The sequence below is a fragment of the Microtus ochrogaster genome, chromosome 5 (genome assembly GCF_000317375.1).
Source record: "Microtus ochrogaster isolate Prairie Vole_2 chromosome 5, MicOch1.0, whole genome shotgun sequence".
Lineage (NCBI taxonomy): Eukaryota > Metazoa > Chordata > Mammalia > Rodentia > Cricetidae > Microtus > Microtus ochrogaster.
Window position 1 is genome coordinate 39,713,801 of NC_022012.1, and position 15,000 is coordinate 39,728,800.

The 15,000-nt window shown below is 51.5% G+C and overlaps 1 protein-coding gene across 2 annotated transcripts in view; it reads right to left on the reverse strand.

The window, feature by feature from the left end:
* Window positions 1-15,000, reverse strand: part of Cep164 (centrosomal protein 164) — a 71,089-nt gene that overhangs the window by 9,338 nt on the left and 46,751 nt on the right. The window contains exons 2-11 of one of the 2 annotated variants that reach the window (XM_026779128.1): window positions 14,505-14,585; window positions 11,314-11,396; window positions 9,527-9,670; window positions 8,323-8,469; window positions 5,396-5,617; window positions 2,703-2,846; window positions 2,392-2,620; window positions 1,255-1,332; window positions 902-1,033; window positions 521-643 (exon numbers count right to left, since the gene is read on the reverse strand). In XM_026779128.1, the coding sequence (XP_026634929.1) occupies window positions 521-643; window positions 902-1,033; window positions 1,255-1,332; window positions 2,392-2,620; window positions 2,703-2,846; window positions 5,396-5,617; window positions 8,323-8,469; window positions 9,527-9,670; window positions 11,314-11,396; window positions 14,505-14,585 (1,383 nt within the window). The remainder of the gene's footprint in view (window positions 1-520; window positions 644-901; window positions 1,034-1,254; window positions 1,333-2,391; window positions 2,621-2,702; window positions 2,847-5,395; window positions 5,618-8,322; window positions 8,470-9,526; window positions 9,671-11,313; window positions 11,397-14,504; window positions 14,586-15,000) is intronic. The other variant, XM_013346295.2, reaches the window with a different exon arrangement.

Here is a 15,000-nt window from a genome sequence, read left to right on the forward strand (position 1 = left end):
TAGGCAGTAACTAATCCAGCGATTGTTGGGCTCTTGTCTCCTTCTTGCTGTCCTGAAATCCCATGCGCCCTGGGGGCGTGGCTTCGGGAGTGACTAAAACTGAAAGCTGTGTAGTCAGACAGCTTGGGAAGGTGGCCTAAATTCCCCAGGTCTCCAAAATGAAGATGATGGCGCGCACATTTCCCAAGGCTGCCGCGAGGACTGAATGCAAGAGGGTGGCTAAGGAGCTCAAAGTAGTGCCTGGCACCTGGTAAAGGATTGGTAGTGTCAGTAATCATTACCATTTAAACAAAGTACGGTCATTGTGGGGAAAGAAGCACCCCTCATTGGGAAACAGGGGAGGGGGTTTCTCATGCTTCAGTGGTAAGATAGAACAATGACCTTGTCTTTGCAGGATGCCAGAGAAGTAAAGCTCCTCTGACCTTTTCCAGATCTCCCCCTCCCCATGCCTGCAGCTGAGAAGAACGGCAATTGGTGTGCCTGTGTCTACATTTGCTGGAGAGGGAGGCGTCTAAGCTACCTCAGCTTCGTATCGCTCTCTGGCTTCAGCCATGGCTTGCCGGTGCTCCTCCTTCATCTTGTCCATCTTCCTCTCATGTTCCCTCTCTACCTCCTGGCGCTTGTCTCGAAGGAGGCTGCTAAGCTGGAAGGGGGACAGAAGGAACACAGCTTCACAGACTGAGAGTGCCGAGGCCTGGGGACCTGAAGGTCTTACACATGAACTGTCCCCAATACGCACAGAGCACCAAAGCATAGTGGTCAACACACTATGACCACTACCCCTTCCTACAGGCACACGGGGGCCTAGAAGCACCAAAGGTCCTAGTTTTGAAGGAGTGGAGGCCACTCAGACTAGACAGCCCAGAAGACCTTAGTGGAGCTGACACAGACCAGCACTCACCTCTTGCTCATACTCAGTCACCTGATGAAACTTCTGGTGAGCTCTCTGCTCTACCCACACAAGGCTCTCCTGTAACTGGGCCTCCTCTTTCTGCTGAGCCCCCTCTATCTTCTTCTGGAGGTTGGAGACCACCTAAGGAGATACCAGCACATACACCAGAACGTGGACCTCAGAAGTGGAGCCTTTATACAGGGACTCACTGCCAGAGATTAAGCACCCATCCCAGCATCCTGAGGGGAAAGGAAACTCACTCCCTACTGGCTAAGGGTGGGGCTGAATTCCTGTGCCACCCAGCATGAAGGGGTCTGAGGGTCCAGGCTCTGCCCCCTCAGACCAGGCCACGCTCTTCTCACCTCCCGGTGTTTGGCCTCCAGTGAGGAACAGAGCCGCTCCAGCTCAGCACTGTGCTCCTTCTCCAGGTCTGCCACTGCCTGGAGAGAAGCAGAGGGACTGTGAGAAGCAGGGAAGGGCGCTGGCCAGGCACTGACCAAGGGAAGCCAGGGTTCAGAGGACCACCTTGCTCTGTGTAAAGAAGGGGCCAAGGAGAATCACAAGGACACTTTTGTTTAAAATAACTCAGCCCCTATAGTCTATAGCTGACAGAGAGGTAGAACAAGGCCAGCATAGAGGCCTTTCAGTAAACCTCAGGTCACCGCTACCACATGGACCCTGAGCAAGCCCACAGGTACATACACAAACCCACAGTCACCGCTACCACACGGACCCTGAGCAAGCCCACAGGTACATACACAAACCCACAGTCACCGCTACCACACGGACCCTGAGCAAGCCCACAGGTACATACACAAACCCACGGTCACCACTTCCACATGACCCTGAGCAAGCCCACAGGTACATACACATACCCACGGTCACCACTTCCACATGACCCTGAGCAAGCCCACAGATACATACACAAACCCACGGTCACCACTTCCACATGACCCTGAGCAAGCCTGCAGATACATACACAAACCCACATATATGAAAATATGAGGCAGCCAGGCCAGATGGAGGTCAAAGTAGACTCTGGGAACCTGATCTAGATCATCAGGTGTCTAACTACCAAAGCTCTCGCCAAAAGCAAAGTTCTGTGTGGCCCAATATTGGGAGTTTAATTTGGAGGCCGACGTGATGCTGGGAGGAGAAATGAGGCGAGGGGAGAACCTGTGCAAGGGTTTGTCCCTTATTCCAGAGCAGTCGGGGAAAGGAGCCACTGCGGCCGCCTACAGCGACAGGGACAGCACCAGCACCGTCATGTCAAGCCCTCTTCTGGCCACAGCTCCTCCATAGCAAAAGCTCCCCAAATCCACAGGACACTTCCCTGGACAGCTGCTGCAGAGACCAGGGAGAGCATCTGCCCTGAGTAGAGCGAGTCCACATAGGGGGCTCAGGGAGTCAGCTCCCCTGCCTGCACCCCAACCTGGAGCGAGCCCCTCTCATACTCTGCACGCTGTGTCGAGGGAGCAGATTTGATTCGGCTCATTCACCTCTTTCCTCTGCCCTTCCAGCTGCTCCCTCAGCTGCCGCAGAGCCACCTCCTTCTCGGCCTCCTTCTCTGCCTTCAGGGCGGCCTGGGCACTCCTCTCCTCGGCCTCCAGCTGCTCCCTCAGCTGCTCCAGCATCCTCCTGCTTTTCTGTTCCAAACTGGCTCTTTCGGCCTTCTGGAGGGTCTCTGCTTCTTCTCGAAGCCTCTGGAGGGCAGCCTGTTGCTCAGCTCTGGGCAGACAGAATGGGATGGGAAAAATCCCGGGCACTCAGGTCACTGCCCCAGGCCAGGCAGCCCCCAGTGTAGACTCACCTAATTTGGTTCTCAAATGCTTCTGTACTGGACTGCACCTGGGCCCGGAGGCGGGCCAGCCTCTGGCTTTCTTCCTCTCTTATCCGAGTCTCCTCTTCCTCCTCTTCTGCCGCAGCAGCTTTCTGCAGCTGTGCCTTCAGGAGGCTGAGGGAAAAGGAAAGATATAGGCTGGTGAGAGTGACCACCGAGGTCTTTCTTGGACTCAGGATCCATGCAATTCAGCCTCCCCACAAACCACACTCAGTACTGGACATCAGTCAATGTCTCATCCATGCTGGTTCCTCATGAACCTAACTTCCATCTACCCTTGCCATGGGAAACAAAAGGCAGGCTGCTTGGTCCGAGGTTCCCCTCCACCTACAGGTTATCCTCCTGGACAAGGTATTCACTCAAAGAAGGTTATAGCCAACCTCACCCCTCCATCAGTAGACTCTATCCTGGGCACACCAAATGCATCAAATCTCCAGATCTCTGCCCTTTTCTTTGCCCCTTGACTGTTGCTCATGCTGGTCCTTCAGCCAAAATTCCATATTTCTATCTGACAAAATCCTATTCGTTGCCCAACAGGCAAGTTCATCAATTCGCCTTTCCCCTTACAATCTGCATGCAGGCCTTTCTTAGCGCAAGCTGCCCTGTACCGTGCATCACGGTACCTCGTAACTAATCTGTTCCATCTGCTTTCCTTGCAAAACAGGGAATTTCTTCAGAATAAGAATCCTGCCTCTTGGGCTGGAGAGATGGCTCAGTGGTTAAGAGTACTGCCTGCTCTTCCAAAGGTCATGAGTTCAATTCCCGGCAGCCACATGGTGGCTCACAACCATCTGTAATGAGGTCTGGTGCCCTCTTCTGGCATGCAGACATACACACAGACAGAACATTGTATATGTAACAAATAAATAAATATTAAAAAAAAAAAAAAAAAGAACCCTGCCTCTTGCCAGGCAATGGTGGTGCATGTCTTTAATCCTAGCACTTGGGAGACAAATGCAGGTGGACCTCTGAGTTTGAGGTCAGCCTGGTCTACAGAGTGAGTTTCAGGACAGCCAGGGCTACACAGAGAAACCATGTCTCAAAAAACTTAAAAAAAGAAAAAATTCCTGCCCCCTGTTGGGGGAAAGGACAGGTCTCCTTTAGTCTAGGCTGGCTTCACATCCCCTATGTAGCCAAAAGTGACCTTACCTCCTGATCCTTCTGCCTTCACCTCCCAAGTGCCTGGGATCACAGGCTTACGCTACCACATCTAACTGATACTGTCTTCTGTATCAAGCACAGAATACAGTAACAGATATAAAATGCTGTTCCATCAGTGTGTTGGGTTTGTGTAATATCACCTAGTCCCAAACTATGAGCAAGCCTTACATGTCCATGAGAGGCATCTTATCTGACCAGTGATACCCCTCATTTCACCTGAAGCAAATATACCTCTACTTTTACAAACGAGATCTTTTTTTTGGGGGGGGGGGCTCCTCACATAGATCACACAAGACTAGTGGATGTGTGCAGTGCACTTAGATAGTTCAATCCTAAGGAAAACATGATTCAAAAGACCAGTGAATTCCAGAGACAAAGCAGACTTGGGATTATTTCCTATTTCAAGTTATTTATATCACTCTCTTCCTCTGTGGTAAGGGGGAAAAATGTGAGCAAAGTACAAATCCTTCCTTTTGGACTCCAAAACCCTTTTTTTCCATGGCAAAATTTACACAGCCAACATGAATGTCGGGCTGATGGGGAACTGAGAGCAACGCAAGCTCTCCTTTCACACCTAACAAAAGGGCAAGACCTTCTCGTCAGTGGTGAGGAGGAGGATCCACACCCAAGAAAGTTTGTGTGGAAAGGGAAACCAAAGTCCCCTGAAGAACAGCTTCAAGGAAAGCCAGACAAGGCTCTTACCCACAGAGAAATCACTTAGTTATTACTGGTTAAAACTATGCATTTCTACCCAAAATCAAAACAAGAAATGCCATTTAGGGAGCAACTAGCATGTTCTAGGCCCTGAGATAGACAGCTCCGGCACCCTGGTCTCCACAAGCTTAGAGCCCTTAGGAGCCACCCTCGGGCTGGAGGTGCTGTACTCTAAGGGAAGCCATTGGCTGCACCCTGACCTTTTAGCTGGCCGGAAGAGGATATTACTCGTGGACACAAGAAGATGTGACAGAGGGTGGACCCTGGGACAGGGAGCCTGTGCTGGGCTAATGAGAGGTTGAACCTGACCTCCCACCATTAAGGTGATGGTTATCTGTTTTGTTTCCTCAAAATTAGGCATAGATTTGCGATCTATGGTCTAAAAATAATAACTTTCAACCGCTCCTAGACGTTCTGTCTAAAGGGACAAGCCTTGGCATTAAACGGTCAGCAAAGAACATTCACATGTTTCTGAAGAGGCCTGGCCGAGGGCTATGACACGCTGCTTTTTACCTTCTTGGTAGCCATTCACCCCTTTCTTCTGAGCAGAGCCCTGCTTTTACTCCAGGGCAGAAAGACTAGCTGAAGGACCACCTCTCCAGTCTCGCTTGTTACCAAAGGAGCCAGGCCAGAGATGTTTTCCCTGGGCACTCAATGCAATACCAACAGAAGTTTCTGGGAAAGGTTTCTAGGAGCTTCTTTGGTGAGATTGTAGGCATCCCAGATAGGTCAGCACAGAAAAAGGGTGTCCCTCCTTCCCCACACCCCTGCCCTGGGAGGAAGAAGACCTGAGGGATTTCTCCTTCTGCTGGTAAAGCCGTTGCACCTCCTCCTCCTCCTCCTCCTCCTCTTCTCGCCACAGCCTTTCTTCCAGCTGCTTCTGCCTCTCTTTCTTCAACTCCAGCAGCCGCCTCTGGTTTTCCTTCAGTTCCTGGGTCACTGCCTCTTCTGTGGCCTTCAGTTTAGCCTCTGAGAACTGCTTTTGGGGAGCTGCAGGCTCTGTGGTTTGCCTGCATAGGGAAAGGGGCAGCTTACCACTACAGTGTTAGAGCCCACAAGGTCCAAAAGCTACACCAAAACTCTAATGGGGAGCCCCCAGACAGGTCACACAGGGGCTGGCAGTAAGACACAGTGAGCATCTGTCCTATGGAATAAGCCTGGACTGGATAAGATCCAGGATCCTAGGAGGGGGACAGCTCCTAACAGCTGAGGGGTGGCTTCTGGCAGGGCAGAGATGGAAAGTCTGTCCCTCACGGGCTCTCCCCTGGGGTGGTGCAATCCTGCCTCCATGTCCCTACTATAGCTCGGCCTACTACTTAAGGCTCATTTCAGAAATAGGTCCCCCAGTCTGTTCTCTGCCTCCCAAATCAAGCAGAGGCCAAGGCCACGTAGAAGAACCGCAGAAGAAGCTACAAAGTCCCTGCCTTGCTGCCAAAGGAGCCGGGTGCTTTCTGGGCCAAACGCGATGAAACGCTGTCATCAGCTCATGGTTATGCTAATGTTTGGAACTGGTGAGAAACTGAGTCAACTGAGTGCACAGAGGACTGTATGTCTAAACAGTCATGAAGAGTATCAGGATAAAGTGTTTTCCTTCCTTCAAAGCCAGGCGGCACATGCACTCCCAGGTGCCTAAGCCTCACATTCCAATACCTATTGGCACAGAAACACTCCTTGCACAGTGCTCAGGCACTACACACTGGCCGTGGCTCAATCCAGCAGGAGCATGTGGGCAGGAGCTGAAGCCAAGAACCACTTGAGAGTCAACCAGGAGAGCCAGCCCCTCAACTGAGAGCCCTAAAACCCCTCCCTCCAGCTCAGCGGTGTAGCAGATGGAAGGCAGCGGGAGGGGACAGATCAAAATGGCAGAAGAGTACGGGGTGAAGAACCCCACTGCAGCCCACAGATACTAGTGAGAAAAAGACAGAAAATACAGTCAAGACCGGTCCTTCCCTATTTCTAAAGTCAGAACTCAGAAAATAAGCCTAAGTCACGCTATCAGTTCTCTCCTCCCAACTCTGTCCCCTCCCTCCTTCCACAGCCAGCTGATGCAGATACAGCAACATGGATGCTCTCTCCTCTGAGAATATTGCCCTCCACAAGGGCCTCCCCTCCCAGCTCTCTGCCTCATCAACCCTCCAACTCATTTCCAACCTTGGCAGAAAGCATCTTTTCCCAGCGACAGTACCTTTTAATGTCTGTCTCCCTTGTGGGCTGCATAGCTGTGTGTAGCCCTAGGGACAGATGCTGCAGGAAGATGGGACATCAGAACACACCAGTGAGCCTGCCTGCGCACCTGACGCATAGGCAACTGAGCCTGTTTCCTGCCTCCCTGGTTTAAAGACTTGGTTATCCTGAACACCTTGCTTAGGTCTAAAGCACTGAATGATGCCTGAAAGAGCTGACAGCAAGCTGAGGGCTCAGAAAGAAGAGGTGGGTCTGGTTTCTAGGCCAACCGCTCAGGTATCAACCTCTGTAAGACCCAGTTTCCAGTCACGGGAGGCAAGGCAGGCTGGACACTAAGTAACTCAGAGATACACAGGGATAAGCAAGGGTGGGAAGGCAGGGAGGGGGAGGCAGTCCCCTGGAACGTTCCTAGAAGTGAGGGTACTTCTGCTAAGCTAGAGAGTCAGATACCCGGACTCTCTGCAGCAGTACTGGAATTGAAATCGGATCTTGCATATGTTAGACAAATAAACACTCTACCACAGAGCACACAGCCAGCCAGTGGCTTAGATCCATTTACTATCCCACAAATGTTAATAAAAGATGCAGGTGATGACGTCTACGGCCTAACCCTTCGGACTCAGCTGCCCGATACAGAACTCCTGCACCACTCTGAAAAACAACCGATTCCCACTGGAAAAGACTCAAGGAAAGAAAAGCAGGTGCGGCCTAAGGGTGGGGCATACTGAGCCTAGGGGGCCAAACGTCTGGAAACCTCAGGAGGGACAGCATCATTGAGACAGGAAGAAACATGAAGTGGGGGCACTGGGCAGTCACCATGTCTGGAGAAGAGCTAAGCCGAGCTTCTGGCCTCCCCACAGAGGGCCTGGGACCATCCCCTGACCTCTACCTAGCTTCCTCTCTCACACTCAGCTCCTGTCCTTGTGAACAATGCCCTGATTCACTGTCAGTCTCCTAGGAGACCTGAGAAAGCCATGTTCGTCACTGCATGATAGCTCACCGTCTGAAAAAAATGTGGTTTCTGCATGCCCACGTGACTCCGGCAGGGTTAGGATGATGAGATGAAGCCACGAGATAATGAGCTCACTGACCTGGGTAGCTCTCAGTGAGTCACCAGCAGAAAAACTGCTCAACAACCCTGGGCCTTTGCACCCCTCATTCACTCAGGGAGAGCCTGGCACAGCTACCTCAGGCCTAAAGTCAAAAGTCAGGGCTCTCGGGAGCAAGTCTGCTCACTGTGTGACTCGCCAGCAAGACCCTCCCCACCCCAAGCCCCTATCTCCTTTCTAAAACATTCCACATCTGTTTGAGAAAACTCGTGCTTCGTGGTTCCCGTTAATGAGCCGCACGGTTCCCCTCACCCACGCTCGGACCTGGCAAGGATCAGTGGTTAGTGGAGCCCTCAAAGCTGCATATGGAGCACCAAGGATGAACCATCCTTCACTCCACTCCTGCCACCACTCAAGGGGAACGGGCACTCAAGCAGTCCACACACTGGAAGACAGAACAGACACATAAAACTGGCCCTTACACCTCTGAAGAGACAGATGAGGTGGGGCTGACTGCCACCTTCTCCTCAGGCTCCTCAGCCTCTTGCTGCCCAAGACCCAGCTCTTCAGCCTGGGAGTGCTTCTCCTCAGACCTCTCAGAGAAAGCAGGCAGGCTCAGGACCTGCTCCCTTGCAAGCAATAAAGAAGCAGCTGTGTTAGAGCCGGTTAGGAAGGGAAGGGCTCGGCTTACAGCCTATTCGGGGTTAAAGAGCTGTGGCAAGACATGGAGGGCAGCCCCAGGGAAACTTGCCTGCCTCACTCCCCAATCCCCCTCTGTCCCAGCCATTTGAAGTGAAGACCAAACTTTCCCACCCGCATGGGAAGAGAGATGGTCCCATCACCCAGAAAGCACTACACACAGCAGGTGTTCAGTGGATGCTGCTGATTGGACTTGGCTACAGCTCAGCTTCCCCTGCGGCTCATTCCAACTGTATGAATCTTTTTTTTAAATATTTATTTATTTATTATGTATATAATATTCTGTCTGTGTGTATGCCCGAAGGCCAGAAGAGGGCACCAGACCCCATTACAGATGGTTGTGAGCCACCATGTGGTTGCTGGGAATTGAACTCAGGACCTTTGGAAGAGCAGGCAATGCTCTTAACCTCTGAGCCATCTCTCCAGCCCCCCAACTGTATGAATCTTAAGACAACATCTTCCTTTTGCCAGGAGAACAGAGGCACTGGCAAATACACCCTGGGCTCTAGACCAGGCTGGGACAGAAAGGTCCTCCCATCTGGCTTCAGGAGACCCAGGGGCCCTGCACTGCCCTCTGGCTGGGCTTGGGACAAAACAGTGCTCCAGCTTAGCCTGGAGACTAGAGGTGGGCTAATGCCTGCTGGGGAAATGCGGATGAGCAAGGAGCTGCAAGGGAGGGGTCCCTAGCAGGAATGCAGTGGCCAGGACAATAGCAGTGTGCCCTGGCAGGAGGAGGAACACTCTTATTCAAGCATTCCCATGGCTCCCCCATCAAGCTGGCTACCCTAGTTTCAGCTGTAGATTGAGAACTACGAAGAAGCAGATTCACCACCCAACCCTGCCCGGTACCCCCGGTTTCTGCTGTTCTGCCACTGCCACTCTGGCTACATTGTCTACAACCATTCTCATTCCTGTCTCTGTTCCTCACTATTACAATGACACATGGAAGGGCCACCACCCTCAGGGACCCGTCTTCCTCAGCCTTACCTCTGAAGGGGAGCCAGTGGGGTGGGGCTGGCTACAGAGCCCTTTCCAGGCTCTTCTACTTCCTTCCACTCAGGCTGCCCCTCCGGGGTCTGCAGAGGTCCTTCCTCCACAGCCTGACTGTGCAGGGTACTCTGGAGCCGTTCCCTTGACAGAAATGGAGAACAATAACCTGGTCAGGACGGCCAGAGGAGCAGGGTCAGGCCATCACTCGGAAAGCAAGAAGAGAATGTGTGTGGTAAAAAGCGTGCACCAGTCCCTCCTCATCTGGACAGGGGTCACTGCACACCTACAGAGGCTTTAGACATAGTGGTCACACGTGCAGCCCGACAGCCTCCCCCTCAGCTCTCTCCTGCAGGGTTACAGCTGAGCTCTCAACTACCCTGCTGGATTTGCCTGGTCCAACAGCTGATCACCTTAACATGTATGTCTACCCTCAGAATTCACTATCACCGGGAGGGATGAAAAAATTAAGGGAAAATGGAGAAAGAAAGTCCTGAAGAGATGGCTCAGTGGTTCAGAGCATCTGTACTGCTCTTCCAAGGACCTGAGTTCGATTTCCAGCACCCGTGTTAGATGGATCATAACTGCCTGTAATTCCAGCTCCAGGGCATCCTACACCTCTGGCTTCTGTGGGCACTCATATTCATGAGAGCACATACATGCACACACAGAGGCACACACAGAGACTTATACATAAACACACACTTAAAATCAAATAAAAAATTTCAGTGGGCAAGGATAGGTTGGAGAGATGACTCAGTGAAAAAGAGTACTTGTTCTTGCAGAAGACTTGGGTTCAATCCCCAGCACCCACATGGCTGCTCACAACTATCTGTAACTCCAGTTCCAGAGGATCCAATACCCTCAGGCTCCAGGTACACAGTCATACACCCAGAAAAAAAATCACACACATAAAATAAAACTAAAAAATAAAAATAAATGGGGAAAGGTAATGCCAGACTCAAGTGGTCAGAAGGTAGCCAGAGCAGCAAGCATCACTGAATACACAAAGAAGGAAGAGTGCAGACCACTCTCTCAGATCCAAGAAGCCACGACTACCACCCTTCATTTTGCTGGGTGGTAGCCCTCCTCCTTTTACGGGATGAGACCAGGGGAGCTGAGGAGGAGGTTGTCCTGCTGCATGTGTGACTGCATGTGTGACTGCATGTGTGACACACATGCACACTTATGGGTGTGTTGTGTGTGAGAGAGACAGAAAGTCTGCACAATCATCTCTATGTCACAGTACCTCTCTCTCCGTCTCCCTCTCCGTCTCTCTCTCTCTCTCTCTCTCTCTCTCTCTCTCTCTCTCTCTCTTTCTCTCTCTCCCCACCTCTGCCATCACAGGAAGAACCCTGGCTCAGAATGCAGTGCTTCAGTCCCTAAGAACATGGCTCTCCAGACATCCAAAAGACCACTTCAGCCCTGGCTCACGACCAGACACTCCACAGCTTAATCCAGCTTAATCAGCCCAAACCAATAAAGAGGACAGAGCCCTGGACTCACCAAAGGGCCATGTGCAAAGTCCTGCCAAGTGACACTTCACACTCCTGTCACAGCACACCACCACAGGCAGGCTTCATCCCACCCCCACCCCCACCCCACATACACACACACACACACACACACACACACACTCGTACTGCCATCCAGCCGGGTCACCATCTGTCTTCCAGCAAGGGCATACTAAACCAATGCCAACCATAAAGACCAGGAATTTTCCCCAAGCCCACACCACCCTGATGTCACAGAATGTCTTGGGTCCCTGGGACAGCCTCCCACTGTACCTCTCAGAGACTTGGGAATGCTTGCTCTGTGGCTCAGCTCTGCTGGACTGGCTGTCATCTCGTTCTTGACCTAACCCCTGGGCCTGTACACAAGAAGTCAGGGAGAAATGCATTAGAGGGCTATGCACTGTGAGGGTCTCTTATCCTGAGTCAGACACTCAGGACAGGGGCACTATGATACGTCTGGAGAGGCCAGGACACTGAGACACAGAACATGTCCGTCTACTGTAGAATGCAGTTTCCTAAGCTCTGGCTAAGTCCCTGGCCCACAGCTGGAACAGGAGACAAATAAATATAGTCACTACACACAAAAACAGGAGCCAGAGGTGGGGGTAGGGAGGACCCAAGAGCCTAGCCCGCTGCCTAGAGCCTGAACTGCTAGCTGCAAGGAGAAGGCAAGGATCTCCATGGACACCCAAATTCACCGAGGCCTGGCTCATCAGGGCTGGTGGTATAGGGGTGCCAAAATAAAATAGGCTGACCAAAGGCAGTGGGCAAACACACCAGAATTTAGGTGGGAGAAGGGAGGCTATGCCCCAAACTGGAGGGTGCCTGACTCTGGGGGAGGGCAGCGGCCTTCCTCCCACTGCTCCATTCTAGGACACGAGCTCCATCAGGAAACAATGAGCCCCCTGCCCCACAGTCTGCTATTACAGCATCTGTTTGAAAATAAACTCTCAGACGCTCAAATCTTATTTTACATCTCGGGTATCTAGGCAAATTTAGCAAGTTGGTTCAAAAAAAAAAAAGGCAATTTCTGATGATTTCAAATATTTCCTAAAGAAATGCAGTGGTGATGTCAGTTTGGGATCCACTCTTTGATCCAGAACGTCCTGCCTCAGGCGACTCCTATACTATGACATGGTAAAGCGTGGCTCACAGGTAAGGGTAAAATGTCCTACATATGAACCTAACTTCTGCCAAGGAAGCCAGGCCACAACACCAGTTCCTGCTCTCCCATCCTCTCCCTCAGCCAAGAAAAGCTCTGTGACAGCCCCACTCCAGGGCTGGCCCTCCTGACAGGAGCAGCGTCTGCTCTGGGACTCAGAGGTCACTGGGAGAGGTAGGGAAGGACAGACTACTTTGTCTTCCCCAGTGGGGTCCCAGCCCTCTACATCCCTCACACGCATTCTCCTCTGGCAGCCTGAACCAGAATTTGATCTGACTGTCATCTGGGTAGGAAAGGAAGGCCAAGGCTTGCGTGAAAACCCAGCTCCCCCAAATTACATGAAAACTAGCAATGCCACCTGTGAGTACGTTTCAGAGCCTGAAGCAGAAGGGCTCCCTGCCAGGGCTGCCACTCTTCATTGCATCAGCCTGGGCAGAGCCTGCACACAGTGACAGGCAAGCACACCCTCCCCAGCCCAAATCAGTCCCCTCTAGTGTTCCGCTTACCACGAATCTTCCCCGCAAACCACCTGCCTGCAATCATCCCCTGCTCTCACTTTTTCAAAGAAAATGATCGCACAGACCAACTGCACATCACAAACTAAAATCTAAGTAACGAAACAGGGTGACTGCAATGAAAGCTCAAAAGGAGTCCAAGGCCACAAAAAACTCCAGGACCGTGAGGCTACAGGGGCGGACTGGAGCTGGCCACAGACCACATCATTCCGTCTGCCCCCTTCTTGCTTCACATCCTGTACTTCTGCAACAAACCGAAGCAGTTTCCTGACAGAGAAGGGATAACCTGGGGAAAGCCGGACAGTGGGCCTTCAGGAGAGTTTTACTTCTCCCTAGAGCTTTAGCCCCAGAAAAGGAAGAGGACCCCAACAGGGGACGGACGTGGTGGCACTCTTGGAAAGCAGAGCAAAACAAGCGTTTAGCAAGGCTAAGCCTCTAACCCAACACTTCTCAGGACCCCAGGACCCCAGCCTTACCTAAGCCCCTGAGTTTTGTTTTTAAGATCTAGTCCCAAGGTGGAAGCAGGAGGATTGCAAGTCTAAGACAAGCCTGAGTAGCTTACATGGTTTTATTTTTATAAGGGCAGGGACCAGGGTGCTGAGACAGCTAAGTGGTAGAACACACCTAGCATATACAAAGCCCTATATTCAATGCCCAGCAATGGAAGGGGGAATTATTATCTTGACAGTGATGATAGCTTCAAAGGAATACATATGGCAAAATGTATCAAATTTTTCCCTGTAGATATGCAGTTTATTATACGTCACTGACATCTGAAGCTGTATCATTTTCTTCCGGTGCTGGGGATGGAATCAGGGTTTCACATATGCTAGGTAAGTGCTCTACCACTAAGCTACGTCCCTAGTCCTCAAAATAATTCAGAGATGGACACAACTTAAGGTAGTGTAATTCTAAAGCCCTCCCTGTTCCTAGCCTTGGGAAAGATGAGAGCACGGGAAATAGGGCTAGAGCCCCAGAGGACCACAGAGAAGACTGCACCTATGGTTCTGTCCATGCTGGGAAGCGGCTGCAGCTCCATTCTTCCATACCCTGAGAACAGGAGGCAGCTACAGGCTGGGCCCTGCTGGACGCACTGCCAGCCAGTCAGCCAGGGTATCTAGTACCACCCGCAATCCAACATGACGGCTGAAGTATGAACTAGACCTTCCTCTGTCGGACTGGTTGCCAGCAGGTAGAAACTGCTGAGAACTAAAACCAAGCCAATCCCTGACCCTGATCTATACCAAATGGGAGCAGCCAGAAGGACTACTGGTCTCATTAGGGCTCAGGTGAGCCCAGAAATCTTCTGTAAAGCTCCCAAGTAAGTCAGGTAGCATGGAGGCTTTGGAACACAGTGGCTGAACCCACCCTGCCCTATGGAGCTAGCAGCTTTCCTACCCACTTGTTATCAGAGGAACCTGACAGTGCACCTGCTCCAAGCCCTCCCTACCTAATCCTACCTGCCCTTCTCCATGCCTTCGTAGCCATGTGGCTAACATAGATAAAAATAATGGGTTAATATAAGTTATAAGAGCTAATTCGAAGTCTGAGCTAGTGGGCCAATCAGTTTATAACTTATGGAGATCTCTGTGATTTTCTTTGGGACTTGCTGGCTGTGGGGTACCGGGTGGGACAGAAACCCCAACAAGCCCGGCCCTCATGTTACATAACTTTGAGGGTTAACTGTCCCACTTTCCAGCTGTGTGACCACTGGTAAACTGCATCTCTGGGGGAAAAGAAACACCAGGCTCTCTCATTCTGCCCCACTGAGGCTCACTGCAACTCACCAGGCCAAGGAAAGACTTAGAAACAGAAGCTTCGGACTCTGAGAGTTGTGGGTCCTTCAAGTGTTCAAGGATCTCTGACTCCTGCAGGAACACATGACAGAGAAACACCCCCCAAGTTCAGGGATGCTATCCATGAATTCCCAGTTGGCCCATAGGGCCAACATAGGCCTAAGCCCAAGCCAAAAATCTACCCATTTTGAAAACTAACAGCCATAAGCACCTATACAAGAACCGGGCTAAGTGCTAATGCTGATAGTGGACAACCACCCCCTAAATTGGAGTGGGATTAACAGGAAAGGGGAGCTAAGAATAGTGGAGACAGGAAGCCATCAGTAGAGATATTTGACGCTATCTTAATGAGTATGCACACTCATGTGCGTGCGAGTGCGTGTGTGCATGCACGTGTGTAGAAGCCATAGGTCAGCTTCGGTCTGGGTGTTGCCCTTCATGATGTTCATCCATTTTGTTTTGGGAACGGAATCTTTCACTGGCCTGA